The following is a 15456-nucleotide window of genomic DNA, read 5'->3' as shown; positions in this document are numbered from 1 at the left end:
ACTCTACTCTCAATCTTTATATTGACAGTTTTCAAATAATACCAACGGAACCAAGCCAAGCCAGTGCCTGTGTGTGTGTGAGGGAACAGTTATTGTTCTAAGTGTTTCTGTACTGTCTTTCAGAAATATGCTTCGGAGAGCACATCTAGTTTTGAGCAGAAGCTTCAGGTGATGTTGCACAGAATGGGCGTGGCCAAAACTCCACCTGCTGAAACCAAGATGAGCCAGGTAAATGGGGGAGTGCGCATGTGTGTGTAAACATATTAATCTGAACATTGTTTGCCTTAAATATTTTATATGCAGGACTATCGCACCTCTTTTATTTTTTATCTTTTTAAATTGTGAGAAACACTCCTCACACATTCTCCCACATCCCATTTTGAAAGTTTGCCAGAAAACAAAAGTGATTCAGTCTCATTCAATTATTTTTCCCATTTAATGAGTGATTGATTAAGAAAATGGATGATAGGTTGGAATGTCTTAAGAAAAACCACATATCTCAATTTTTCCATATTCATTGAGTCTACTCTCATTAAACGTACATTACAGATGAGTGTGGAAACTTCACAGTTTTTACCCCTGAGCCATAACAGGCTGACTGAGTATTGTCATCATCCTACCAGGCAGCCAGGCAGTGTCCCAGTAGTTTTGTAATTAAATAGTATATCATCATAGTTTTATGATTCAAAGAAATATGTAGATCTAAAATTACCTTTAACTTAACAGACATTTCCACTCCTCTGTAGTAGGCTAGTGCTATTAATGGGAATAGAAAGCAGCAGTAATGGCAGTTTTCACACTGACACTGAGAAAATGCTTTCCTACTCTATCTGAACACCCAAAGTGCTTTACACAGTTTGTCTCATTTACACCACAAGCACTTTTTCCTGTGCACTTTCTAACATTCGCACACACTTACACTCTGATGGATGCATCAGAGAGCAACCGGGGTTAGTATCTTGCCCAAGGATATTTGGCATGTAGACTGGAGCAGATGGGGACCTTCTGATTAGTAGGTGACCTGTGTTCTTCTGCCCTAATATGTTTATGTGGATAATCTGGTTCAAAAATGCTGGAAAATATAGAGCAAAAAGCACCAAATTGCAGCCCATACCTGTGCACTTTGAAAACCAGTAACTTGGTCAGTTTTCATAGTATGACGTTAAATTATAACTTTGTTTTAAAGAGTACAAGAAAGTTACTACAATAAAAAACAGGTTTCAACTTTTTCAAGTTTTCACTGCTTTTATTGGAATGACCCAAACCAGCAAAATAGACAAAAATGGTTGGAAGAGAAAACAAAGGTGAATAGTAAAATCCCAACTACCTCATATTTATCTTTTTTATTTATTTATTTAACCTTCATTTAACCAGGAGGGCCTTGAAATTCAAATCTCCTTTTCAAGCAAGATCTGGCTACACGAAAATACATAAGACAAAAATAAGACTAATTCCTCTTTTACAGAATAAAGATGAAGAGCTGAGAAAGGCCAACTCTGATGGTAAGTGTTTTTGCATAAATATCTCTATCATAAAAAATATATGTTGTGTATAAGTGTGTTTGTGTGTGTGGTTGTCAGTGTGCAACTCAGTGTTGTGTGCAGTGTAATGCCCTTTAAGTTCACTACGTAAAGGCCAATCCATTTGTCATTTATAACTTACCATCCACTTTCCCTCCCACTGTCGCCAAAGTGCTTGCTCACAGGGGGTCATATAATTGTTGGGTTTTTCTCTGTATGTATTATTGTAAGGTCTACCTTACAATACAAAGCGCCTTGAAACAACTGTTGGTGTGATTTGGCGCTATATAAATAAAATTGAATTGAACTCAAATTGAACTATTCTGATTAAGTAACACACTGTCTTCCAACCTTTTTAGTGTACATGGTTATAAATCAAATTTAGTTTAATTCTTTAACAGAACATTTGAGTCTATGTGTTTCATATAGTTTTATAAATATTGTTTTTTTTCCATCACTCTTCTTATTTTGTTTGAGTCATCACTACTAATCCTTGTTTTAAGATCTGTCATCTAGAGCTGTGTGATAAGCTGTAGGATTCACATATTATTCGTAATATTCACTGTCTTCTACTGTCCTGTCACTGTCCCTCAGGTGCTATTCTTGACAAACCTGAACCACCTCCCACATACATGAAGCCCAGGACTATGTCCACTTCATCAGGTATCAATATTTCCTTGCTCATGTCTACATATAAATTATAATCTCAATCTATAGCTTGGAAGAGCCAGTTCAGCAAAAAAAAACAAAAACCCACGGTATTGCTGTGTGGGACAATGCACCAGCATGAAGAAGTCAGTGATGATCGACCAGTTTTCACGTATTTTGTAAAAAATTGAAATATGGATCTGTAACACTTGTCAGCTGTTACAGGACCCCAGCACAGTCAGACATGCACAACCAATGAGGTGAATTTGTGCCTGTGCCACACCCTTTGCAGAAAAGGTGTGCAGCAGCACTGCTTCAGGATGTTGAGCTGCATAATCCACTGGAAGCAATATCCGCTTGCACAGGGAATTCTGTCCCAGAATTAAGGGATGTGTTGGGTGGAAGATAACTGCAGCCGTAACTTTATGCATTTGCCACTGTTTCTCATTTCTAGCGGTCTATGTCCCCATGCACACATCTGACCTCTATGAATATTGCCTCCAACAACACTCCCGGCCGAGCCAGGTTTTGGTGGACTGAGGTCTGCGTGTAGCCCGAGTCCACCATAGCCTGCCGTGTACCCCCTTGGCATCTTACCAGAACTCTGTACATGAGTCAGCTGCTCACGCTGTGCGGCTGCCTGCTCCTGGTGCATTTGAGCCAGGACGTGCATCTGCTGCACGGGCTATGGGTCTAACATCATGTGTTGGGATGTTGGGTGCCACTGTAACACTCTTCAGCTGTTACAGGGACCCAGCACGTGCTAGGGTTAGGGTTAGGGATGTGCACAAACGATGTGGCTCAAGTGTCCTTATTTACAGAGTGAACTTGTTTACACAGTTTGTTTTTTCAGACTGTCATGTGGTTCCAGCTGTCCCGCTACCCATCCCAGCGTCAGCTCGTACCTCCCCTCCAAGGTGCCGGCGTGCTACTGAAATAATAGAGGCAGGATTAAACAATCATTGTCAGCTCTGTCTGCGGAGCCACAGACCACACCCAGCCTCAGCATCATATGTATTAAAAGAACAACTTTATAATGCTTTATAATAAAGTTGAACATAGTCTGGATATCACGTTGTAATGTACTATATGTAAACAGCAAAGTTTAGTCTTTGGAGGTTTTAGTTTTGGTGGACATGGGACACTGGACAGTGAGTGACATCATAAACTTGTTTCTGTAGTGTAACCAGTCTGATGTATCTAGGCCTGTGATATGAGAACACAGGAAGTTCTGTACTAGTATGCCATGCTTTCTGTGTATAATCTACATCCTTTTAAACATCTGTCCAAACTATGGGCACTAACTGGGAACACTTGCAATGTCCCTTTCACCCTGCTTCCCAGCTGATCCCAGGCATCCGATCAGATCTCTGCACCCCGTTCAACCAGATCCTCTCCTTCCTCCAAAGCCCGCCCTCCCAGAGCGTCCTATTGGCCCCCTGCCACCCAAACCTGCCATCTCAGCCAGACCTCCTCTCTCCACCCTGGCTGCTGCAGGAGGAGCTCGTCCCTCTTCTGCTCCTCCTTCCAGCAGCCCAGTGGAGCGGCTGGAAGGAGGAAAACATGATGGCAGGCCAGAGGAGACTACAAGACAGGTAGTATATTTCATTTTATTGTTGGCAATAAGATCATTCAGAAGGTGAGACTGTACACAAAGCTATTATTGTTTGATTATATATTAGGTAACTAAGTAGGGCTGGGCGATATGAGAAAATATCACTATAGACATCACGATGTTTAAATAACCCCCCAAAACAAATGTTATTGTCAACCATATAGTGGTATATGGTTGAACTGGTATACTCATTCAAACTGACAATTCAGTCAGGGGGTCATTAATGTGATGACCTCAAATTACAGAAACATAAGCCTAGACAGTGACTCTAAAAACGAGTGACCAAGAACAGTCGCAGGTGTCACAGCTGGTTCATTTAAGGTTTTCTTTGGTGTGTGGGGAGAGGCTGACATGCAGAGTTTAAAACACTCTTCTTTATGCAGTGGGTGACTTTTCAGCTGGTGAAATAAAGTCGTGGTACTGCTTTTACCAAAGTTTTATGGCAGGTTTTGCAAATTACTGCGTTTTGTTCGACATCCTCCTTGTGAAATCCAAACTACAGCAAGTGTCATTCTCTCACTTATCTGAAACTCCCACAGTTGCCATATTTTCTGGTAGCCATTTTAATCATAGTGTGTGGAAAACTCACAATACATCGAGTATATTCAAAATATCGCTCACCCCTATAACTAAAAACACTTTAGTCAATAGAAAAAGAAAGGAAAACTGAAATTTGAAAAAGAACGTTTAAACAATATTTTGTGCTTTCAGAACTAACTGAACTATGCTTTCTTTCATTTTGTAAGGAACTAGCCCGTTTAGAACCAGTACAGGAGTTTTCACTTTGATAGCCGCGTCTAGGTGATGATTCACATTCATGTTGTTCTGTTAAGAGGAAAAACACCTTTTTGTCTGATCATATTTGACATTCTGAAAATGAAGGACTGCATTTAAAAATAGCTGTTGATGCAGTGCTTTTGTTAAACCCTTGAATTAAACCTTCTTGACTGATTCGCTGATTTCAAATCAATGGTGGCGTACAGAGACAAAATTGTGTCAATGAACATCTGGTGATTACGTTCCTAGAATGGAAGCGAGGACGGTTTCCAGGGTGGAACATCGAACGTGTCGTCTAGAAAGGAGCTTCCTTCAGTCCCACCTCTCTGGAGAAGTCCCGGTACACAGGATCGCGCTGAAAAAGCACAATCAGTGACAGAGGGTTTGTCTTACCTGTCTTATTAAAAGAAATTTAACCAAAATTGTGGTGGTTCTGCTACAACTTTCAATGCGTTTTAAAGAGAAATCAGCTCTGGAATCCAAGTCAGTGTAAATAAATGATTGTGTGTATTTTCAGAGAGTCTTCCTAAGCCACGTCAACACATGAAGCCTCCTCCGCAGCGTAGAGCTGTGTCTGTCCATGAGGATGCCTTTGCCATGACACAAGGTGAGGCTTTGCACCAGTGTTTGATGAAACTGTGAAAAATAATGCTAGCAACAGCAAATCCCACAACTGGTTAAATGAAAAATATTCAGAAAAGTGTGATTAAAATAAAGATTATTAGAGAAAGTCAACAACTTTCAGTTTATCACCCCCAGTGAGTGTTCATGGCCAGAGACACAATTCATCGTAACCTCTCAGGCTGATGTTACTTTGTGCGTCTTGTTTGATGTGGGCCTGACATTTAGAGTTTCAGTGTCCGGCTCCTCCAGTCCGCATGTCAGAGATACTGAACCGTGAGTTGCCCCGATGTATCCAGAGTGTGTGTCAGACAGGCTTAGAAAAGAGTCCGTGTATCAATGTGTGATGGTTTGCGTGAGGCTTTGAGTAAAATGTTTCATCCATTCGTCACCGTGAGGTTAAGTGTGGTATTCTCCCAGAAAGGGATAATTGATGATTGACTCTTTATTAAACCTCATACCCTTCTTTTTCAGAGCTGAAGGCAGTGTTACAGAGGTCACCCATCCGTTTCCGAGGCAACAGAAGTGATCTGCCATCCTGCACTGAAGATCCATCCAGTGGAGAAGGACAGAGAGGTCTTCATAAGTCATGCTCATAATTTAGCCTTTTTGGTCGATCCTTTTCCTTCTTTGTTTTATTATTTATTATTATTACTTATTAATCTATATCATTCATCTTCACAGCCAGTGACATGGGAAGGGAGACTGATAAAGATAAGAAGGGCATTCCCCAGAAGGACGAGCTGCAGGAAAGACGAGGAAGAATGGGATGTGGAAGCACAGCAGCCGAAACCAAGCACCCCCATCAAGGAAAGGGTGAAAGCCCAGGCTCAGGGTGTCCCTCCTTTACAGCTCAAGCTCTACATGAAGCAGATGCAACCCAGTTTTCCAGCCATGCATTTGACAAAGCTTTACCCACCCAAGAGAGGCTTCCACCACAAACCCGAACACTGGAAAAGTCTCCAGTGATGCCCCCACCCAAAAATACCACTAGCACAGCCCCAGCATTGCCCCAAACTCTAGATAAATTACTAGTCTCCCCAGCACCTCGAGGAAAGACCCTCAGCACAATCCCAGTCACGTCTGGATATTCAGACGTCCCCCAAGTAAGTCCTACATCCCACAAGAAGAAGGTCCCCAGCCCGGTGGATCTGAGAAACAGCACACCAGAGAAAGAGACCATCTCTAAACATCACACAGTGAAGGCAGAGGCAGCAGACCAAAGAACTGAGCCCCCTCTGTCTGAATAGCATCCACAGACTGACTTACCTAAGCAGAAAACACATTTAGGAGGGAGAGGTCTGAGACATCACTGCGATCTGGAACTGAGGGCGTATCTGAGAGTAGTGTGAGTGTTTTAGTGCAGCAGATAAGTAGAAAATCACAGTCACTAGACCTTTGTTTGTTTGTTCTTGTGGAGCCATTGATTTGAAAAATCCCATTAACCACTTGAATTTTAAAATTGGTCCCAACGTGGCTGCCCACTGGTAAATTTCAGAATTTTTATTTTGACATTTAAAACACTGAACAGCACTTTGTGGGAAATTTCAAGAGGGCAGTAAAGCTGCAATTTCTACACAATCGAAGTATTAAACAGATAATATTGATAATAAATGTCACCCCGGCCGGCGGACACATTAACATAAGCTGTTTAAGCTTGTTTATTGGCAATAACCTGCCATCTTTTATCATATCAGATCAAGTATAACCAGCCGTTTTGTTAATGCAGCACTTTCTTCTTAGAATAATATATAATCTTGCTCTAGATATTGGCAGTTAACCATGTCACACAGCGATCAGGCCTTTTAATCCAGCTCTAATTGTTTTTATAAATAAAGTATTTTTTGTAAATAAATCAAGATGTCAGCCTGTATCTCTGAATGAACTAAAAGCTTATGTGGACCTCACAGGCCAGACTGTAAACCTGTGATTTTGTAGAATATGATGCATCACTGTAGATTAAGCAATATAGTCTTTAAAAAAAACCTGCTCAACCCTAAACATGTGCGGCGGTAATACTGCTCCATGTCACACTGATGGGGAACATTTTTCTGAAAAATCATTAGATAAAAAAAATGCTACAAATTTACTGCCAGGAAGGAGAGCAGAGGTGAAGAAGTCAAGCAACAGCAAGAAGCTGTTTTAATCTAATTCTGTTTGTTTTCTTAAAAGTAGGCTTTATTTATTTATTTATTTATTATTACTTTTTCATTTTGATTTTTTTTTGGAGGGGTGGTAGGGCTACAGTTCGCTTGCCTTTCTGTAAAAGTCACTATAAGCCAGCAAGTGGTTTACACGTGAAAGATCCCCAAACCCAGCTTCTGGGAGTACTCCCAGTGCTGGTTGCATCAGCAGGGGCATCTGGCATGAACCTGGTGCCATATCAAACATATGAATCCATCTGTTGTGCCAACCACTTAATAAAGCAGCTCAAAAAAAGGAAACAGCTAAAAGTATCTTTACATAAGTTACAAAGAGAACGACTTCAAACTTCAAAGATGAACTTTTACATGGTCAAACATGCGTGGTTTGATAATGAGTTGTCCTCGTCTCTAAATGTTACGTTTCCCACCAGAGTCAGCATTTTGACATTTCAAATGGCTAATGGGATTCCTCAAGAGTAATCATAAATGAGTATATCTGCACATTTTGGTATTTGTATCCAATTATGAATGATTTTACTTGCACTATTGTACTCTCCTGTAGAATCGCTCTCATGTCCGGAGTGTTCTCGTTAAACGTGTGAGAACCACAGGTATGATACACCCAGATGGTACCGACTTCCTGCGTGCTAGCTTCTGTATAGTTGGTGCATTTATTCTGTGGGGTGAATTTTTGATTTATATTAGTTATATATACAGTGGAAGCACATGAATTACATTGCTGGCTTGTTATTGCAGTCTGTGCAAATTTACCCCAAAGATTAAATGTACTGATCGTTAGCTGTAGCTAGCTGGGCACATGTTCACCAACCATGTGTCTGCTGAGTGTATCAGTGTGTTGACAGCTCATCCTCTCATCTGATGTCAGAAATGATCATGCATTTCATCCTGTTATTTTGCTGCAGACTCATTATTTTTGAATCACATCCATCTTTGCATTGAACAATATGTGTCACCTATAAAATTCATTTCCATCAACCTGCACACATCGTTAAGAGTCTGAAATGAGCTTCATCAGCTACGGGACTGAAATCTTTTTCATGCACTTTCCACAAAAACATTCAATTTGTTAACAAGACATTTCTGAGCGTACCACAACATCACACTTGGTTTGATTACACCATGTCAGGCACATTAATAACAACTACTTAAAATTGTTATGATTTCAAAGTGAATTACAAACTCCATGCTGATAGCAGATGTCTTTTTACTTTGCCTTTTTGTCACCTTCTACAAAATGACTCGGTTTCTGGAAACTACATTTGTACTTCAAATCTAATTGTGACTAAGGTTATTTAGAGACATTATTTACATCATATTACTTGGTCACACTGTGAATTCTGAGTCCAGGCAACCTCTTTTGGATTATGCCAAGGGGATAAGTAATTAGTCACTAATACCACTGAACTCCTGCTGATTAAGATCTCATATTGCATATCCTTTTTTTGGAAGTTGAGGGAGATGCCTCATTAGAGGCCTCCACCATGAAGCAGGATTTGGGGTTAGTGAGGTAGGTTTAATCTGTGGGTTTGCATTGTGCCATAGTGGTCCCTTCCTCACTGGGGTACATCAGCATGTTAACTTCTGCAAGCCTAACATGCTCTGAGTTCATTATGTTCAAGAAAAGATATCAAGACTATAAAACATTGTTTTCATATTTGTTCTTTGCTTATTTTCCTGACGACCACAGAAAGAGTAAGGCTACAACTGTCTCATGCAGCATAAGAATAAATTTTAGCAGCATGTTTACATAAAAAGCAATTGTATAGGCAGATCTACACGTGCCTTAATGAAGAGGCAGTGATACTCATGACGAAGGCAGCATATTAAGTCAGTTTCCCTTCAGAAGCAGTTTTTTAGTTTGCATTATATTTTCAAAATCCTCTTTTTTTTTTCTGGTTGTAGTTTGCTTGACATATGTATGCAACTCTATATACGGTTGTTGATTTTTGGTCATCAGTGCAAACACCACTTTTGCTATAAACACGTGAATAGGGTTCATTTGCTGAGTTGATCTATATGACAATACTTAATGTGATCATTATTGTTAAGCTTAGTTTCAGTTACAGTCACGCTAGGGTTGGAGGCCTCGGAGCCACCAAAGTGATTGGATCTGTGTGCAATCAGCTTGTGGTCAAGCCTTTCAAATGGTGTCTTTGAAGATGGGCACCAGGCCTGTAACCACGTGTAGTGAGTTACATCTTCAAAGTGGCTTTGGTCCATTAAGACAGTGATAAAAGGGCAATAAGATAAAAGTCAGACTATAATCAGCTGGGGTCAAGTTAGCATTTACATGCAGTTCGTTTGTAATAATATGTCAATTACCTGTTATAAACTGGGAAAAATTGCAAATCTGTTTGCTAAGTGTTGCAAATTTCAGTGAAGCAGTGGAATACCAAATGCAAGGATGGACTAGCCACTTGCAGCACAGGCATAATACATGATGACGTGAGGTGCGGCCCACCTTAAACAGTCAGCTTGATAAGCAGTTCATGGATTGTGCAGAATCCCTACACAGCAGGTCTGACTCAATCAGAGTAAATAAATGTGGCAAATTTACAATTTATACATTTAGGAACAAACAAAGATGCAGCTATTTCATTTCAGCAATGATCAGAATTTTAGTAAGAGCGGTGCAAATTTGCTGCTCAAAAGTGAGGCAGCAAGTAATGTATTAACAAATATAACACAGTGTAAAAGCAGGTTTGGCTCTTGTGTTTCTCTCTGAAAACAGAGAAAGAAACAGAAATAAAGGGGGACTATAGAAGAACCAATAGGATTGTTTTAAAAGTGAGCTCTTCTGATACAACTGTGTGTGTGGGCCCTGAGGACCAACACTCAGGGGCGTGCAGGGTTTAGCTAGAAAAGCTGGTTTATTACAAACTATTTAAACCTGAAATCTATGCATAGCAGCGCAAATGTGTGATGTAAAGAGCACAAGACATATTTTACTGTCAGATCCCGATCCATCTGTGTTAATGAAGATACTGTTTCTGTGTCACTCTCTGGGTTTTTCTGCAGACTCTGTTAAATTCTAGGTTCTTATTAAAGTCAGTATTATGTATTGTAACATTTAAACATGAATCTATGTAATAGCACCTGTCAAGCAAAGTGTGCACGCTGCAGAGAAACAAAATGTTTTCATTGTATACTGGTCTCTGTGTAAAAATGTGACTAAAGCACTGGAATGCAGGAACATGTGGGGCTTGGCTCTCGACGCTCAGAATGACAACTCAGTAAGGATCTACAGGACAGAGCCAACGTTCTGGCTCTTGGCTCGCAGCTTTAAGCTGGTCCTGTGCTGATTGTGTACTTGTTCTGCTAACATCTCCCCAAACAAATGAGCACTCATAGCAGCAGCTATCACACAAAAATCAGGCATGTTGATCTGGCATTAAATTCAACACAAGTTGCAGTAAAATGCGAGCCATGAACCTGACTAAATCAGGTTTGTGTGATTCGTTGGATTATATTTCCACTTGGTGAAGCAGATAAGTTGTGTTCATCATCATCCGACTGACTGTAACCTGTAGTCAGTTTGTCTGTATTTAGAAACTAGATCAGGGTTATTTGGAAACCTTTTTCCTATTTGAGTGTGACGGCAGTCATTGCAAGTCTGGAGACAGGTTGACTCCCAACAGGCGACCTGTGCCTTGTGACTAAGAGAAGGGTGCTGTATGTTCAACTTCACAGCAACTACTTTCACATGGTTGCTGACAGCAAAAACAAAAAACAGTGCTGTCTCTCAGCAACTGTGTTTTTCTGCTCGCAAATAGGCCATCCTGTTTTTATTCTAGTCTGACTCAGGCTTAAGACCAACTACAAGGAAAAGGTACTTTGGGTATGTCTAAATTGTTTTGTATGTTTGTGTATTTTATTAGATTTAATTTCTAAGTAAGCACAAGAAGTGAATCCTTTACTACTGAAATAGATGGTCTGGAGGTGAAAATGGCCTCGTCTATTCCTATTGCTTTTCCCCTTTCCATGCAGTGCACAACACAGCATGTAACATCTCTGCAGGACCACAGTAGTGCCCAGTGAAAACTGCTTGGCATTGTGCAATGTTGCTATGAACTCCAAACTTTAATTCTTTGATTTCGTCCTCCAAAAGTCAAGAACGATACGAGTTGGATTTCCTCATAAACTAAAAGTGTTCAGGGTTGTTCAAAATCAAATGCATAAAACAGAAATACTTTACTTTTGCAGTGTTCACATACAACTGTCATGCCCAGTTTCTTTTCATTTGTCATATGTCGGTTCAGCCTTATCTTTAGTTTGGACACGTAAGGATAGCTGAAATTCTTCTTTAACAACATTCAATCAGGAGTACAGCACAAGACCTTTTAGTCAAGTACAAGTAAAATTAAAAATTAACCTCTTGAGATCCATCAGGTGGTTGGTGCTACTATATTTAGAACTTAGGATTAAGTTCACTGTTTGTACCCAAATGGAATAGAACAACAGTAAGTTTATACGTTTGCAAAAGATTTGAAAGTTAGTATCTTCTCGTTTCTGAAACTATGTTTGTGTTGCATTTGGCTAAAATACCACCTAACGCTGACCCTATGAGGTTTACTGGTGAGCTGACCTGAGCTGTTCAGAGTTTGGCATCATACGTTGAATTGCATTGATTTTTTTAAAAGAAATTTTGGTTGTACAAGTATCTCCAAACAGGTGGAAAAAAGCATTCACATTTATATGCACTGAAAATTATTACAAGTATTTATTTTAGTCTCGTATTTTAAATTTTTCTTTTTGCCTTGTTTTCACATTAAGCCTTTTTATAATCTCCAGCTGAATACATGGGACACTAAAGCTCCGCTCACTCATTTTTGTGGGATCACATGAATATATTATATTCGTATATCCATCCAATCACTCCTTTAGTCAGCTAAATAATTTTCTCCAGAGTCACTAGATTAAAAACAAAACTATATAATCAGAGGAAAATGTTGTGTTTCTCTCAGGGTGGTTGTTGTGAATGGTGTGTGTGTTTTATAAGAGCAGACCTCAGTTCACCTCCCTGTGATGTCTGACCCGAGCCTTCCTCTTATCCTGGAGGAGAGTTTATTTTCTACCTTCATTGTTATTTTTGCCTTGCACGCACAGAATATGTACAAAACTACATAACACAAAGTTATAAACAGAGTGTGAACCTATACTTGTTAAGATTATTAAAAAGTTAACTGAGTTGTGTGATAATTTTGTACTTTGTAAAACTTTGACTCAGTTGTTTGTTGTCATCGGTCCCTGTGAAGACTTTGTGCTCATTTTTTGTCTTTTCTCTTTCAAACCTTTCTCTTCCTGTTAAAAGGGAGTTTTTCCTCTACACTGTTGCTCATACAGCCTCATCGGATTGTTGAGGTTCTCCCTCTTAATATTCTAAGGTCTTTGCCTTACAATATAAAATGCCTTAAAACAGCTGTTGAAGCAAACTGGCACTATATAAAAAAAACTGATTAACAGTGAATTAGGAAAAAGCTTAGAAAAGGCTGAGTTGCCCATTAAAAGGTTTAACAGGCAAAGAGAACAAAAAACTGCATCACAATCTCAGGAAGTAAAGTTTTGGGACATTTAATGGTGTCCCAATGTCTTTAAAGATTCAACTACACTATAGAATAAAAGTTAAGGTTTCCCATGGGAGAAAAATGTCTTGAAATAAAGGAGCAATCACACTCCTGCAAGAATTGTTAAATAATAATTTAAAAAGATGCCAAATGTGTTCATATTCATCTCCCCGACTTTCTTTCTTGGATTCTGCTAGAGAAGGTTTGCATGGTTCACAGTTTACAGTAATTGTTATCTCACCAGCAATAATCTTACCTGATTTAAAACTGGACAATCTCCCTTCAGTGTAGTCTTCTTGTGTTCTAAACACTTGCACTTGTTCAGTGCAGACCAGAGCAGACCAGCCAACATCAGTGAGTCTCATGTCCAAACCTAAAGGCAGTTCAGGAGCATTGTTCTTCTCTTATATCGAAAGTTGGCGGACCGGATGCCGAACCATAAAGACGTCACACGTGTGATATTGCAATTAACACTCTCAAACGTGAACAACATACCAGTGTGTCGGGTCAATCTTTACAGTTAGTTACTTTTATTAAATTTCAGCTGCTTGAATAAAATAATTTGCCAGATATATGGATATTATCTTACTTTTAGATGAAAGATAAGTAGAGATCTAGAACAAAGAGCAACTGAGCAAAAGAAAAATAGCAGGAGTACAGAAGCTGCTCAGAGCTGCACAAGATGACTGTTAACTGTTTAGATAATAACACAAGAGGTTAGCTACTAAGGTATTGTCAGGCCACTATTCGGCCATGGTGAATATTCCTGCGACTAAATCTTCTGTTGTTCCTCGTAAAGATTGTCTCACTCCATGAATTAAACTCTCCATCTTCTCTGATCTGCCTGCCTGGTCACTGGACCCCATTGCACCACCTTCTAATTTAATCTTGTGTCTTTTGCTCAGTTGCCAGCCTGCCTGTTTCCCCATGCTCATTGTTCCAAGTTTTCCTATGTTTTCTTTGGATAATAAACTCGTCAAATTATATTCTAACACCCATGGATCTGATTATCTGCTGTCTTGACAATACAAGGGAAGCTAGGGACAAAACACAGAGACAAGCCTAAGACTGACTGGACACGAAAGGGAACTAACAGCATCAAACCAAGGAACTAATAACCAGACACATAAATAACAGAGAACTAGAACCTACAAATCACATCCAAAACCTAAAAATAAATCATGAACCTACAAAATTCTTAACACTGTGTCCACTGCCCATCAACCATAACAAAACTTGTAACATCAAGTTATCAGTTTTAACTTAAAACTGAGGGCTATCTTCTAATTTATGCATCGTATAAAAACTTCACCAAAGGTTTCAGTTCTCAATTGAGAAAGCAGTACCAAGATTCAAAGAGAGATGTGTCTAAAGACCACAGAATAAATGCAGTAATGCTAGTGAATGACTTAGCTGGTGATTGATTGTAGTCTCAAAGAAGATGATAAGCTAAGGACAACCTGGAGAAAGATTATGCAGACTGGAGGCGTTTCTTTTTCTTTTGAGATTAAACTAGAGTTCATTGGCCATAAAGATGCTGCTTATGTTCAGAGAAAGAAGGGTGAGGGGTACAACCCAAAGAACATTGTCCCCACAGCGAAGCACAGTGGTGGAGGTATTATTCGTTTGGCTGCATCAGTTCATCTGGAACTGGGAATCTTATGAAGGCAGAAGGGCTAATGAAGAAAGAAGGATATGTGAAGATTTGAAAAAACACCTCAAGCAGTCAGCAACAAAACTGGTTCTGGCCAGCATGATGAAAACATGCATCCCTCCTGATGAAGAACGATCTCCAGAAGACCAAAGGGAATTATTGACTGGCTTGCTCAAAGCCCTGATTTGAACCCTATTGAAAAATCTGTCAGGGGAAGTGAAGACCAAGGTTCATGCCAGGAGACCATCAAACCTGGAGGCGATTTGTCAAAGAAGAATGATCAGGTGACATGTGAGACTTGCTGAGAACTACAACAAATGACTGCAGACTGTTATCCAGCAAAAACAATACAAAACTGACTATTAGCATCAGGAGGGCTAATAATTTTGACCCTGGCAGTTTTGTTTCTAGACTAATGTAAGCATCCATAATAAGACTTTTGAAAAAGCTGTGTTACAAATACCATGCTCTGTTTAACAGCTCTTGGGAAATACTTTTGAAATTTTCATAGTGCAACTAATAATTTTGTCCTCATCTGTAGTTGTTGGAACAAAAGCAGAAGACAAACGAGGAAACAAAAACATCTGAAGAAATAAAAGAAAAACATCAGCAGCACATCAGTGTTTGCTTGACAGTGAACAAAGACTGGTTGTGTTGTTTGTTACGATGAACCCTGGATGAAATCATAGTTTTATACTGTGTATAGCACACAGAGCCTCTCCCTGCTTGAGCCTGACACATGAAGACATGCATCCAGGTTGGCACCCAGCATCATCTGCACCCTCTCTTTGCAGCCCTTCCACCATCTTCTTGAGCGGTCAATTCAATTATCTCCTCTCTCTTTTTACTTGAAATTATTACAATAACCACAAGAGAATGAAGATGTGAGAAC

At 39.7% G+C, this 15456-nt stretch overlaps 1 protein-coding gene across 1 annotated transcript in view; it reads left to right on the top strand.

Moving 5' to 3' along the window:
* carmil2 (capping protein regulator and myosin 1 linker 2) overlaps positions 1-12534 on the top strand; it is a 61608-nt gene extending 49074 nt beyond the window's left edge. The window contains exons 34-41 of the mRNA XM_026174824.2: positions 124-228; positions 1466-1502; positions 2115-2183; positions 3513-3763; positions 4810-4942; positions 5078-5167; positions 5656-5757; positions 5866-12534. Of these exons, the coding sequence (XP_026030609.2) occupies positions 124-228; positions 1466-1502; positions 2115-2183; positions 3513-3763; positions 4810-4942; positions 5078-5167; positions 5656-5757; positions 5866-6431 (1353 nt within the window). The 3' untranslated portion in view covers positions 6432-12534. The remainder of the gene's footprint in view (positions 1-123; positions 229-1465; positions 1503-2114; positions 2184-3512; positions 3764-4809; positions 4943-5077; positions 5168-5655; positions 5758-5865) is intronic.
* Positions 12535-15456: the final 2922 nt, after the last annotated feature.

Source organism: Astatotilapia calliptera, chromosome 7 (genome assembly GCF_964374335.1).
Source record: "Astatotilapia calliptera chromosome 7, fAstCal68.1, whole genome shotgun sequence".
Taxonomy (NCBI): Eukaryota; Metazoa; Chordata; class Actinopteri; order Cichliformes; family Cichlidae; genus Astatotilapia; species Astatotilapia calliptera.
The sequence above is the reverse complement of the archived record's forward strand: the minus strand, read 5'-3'. Positions and strand labels throughout refer to the sequence as shown.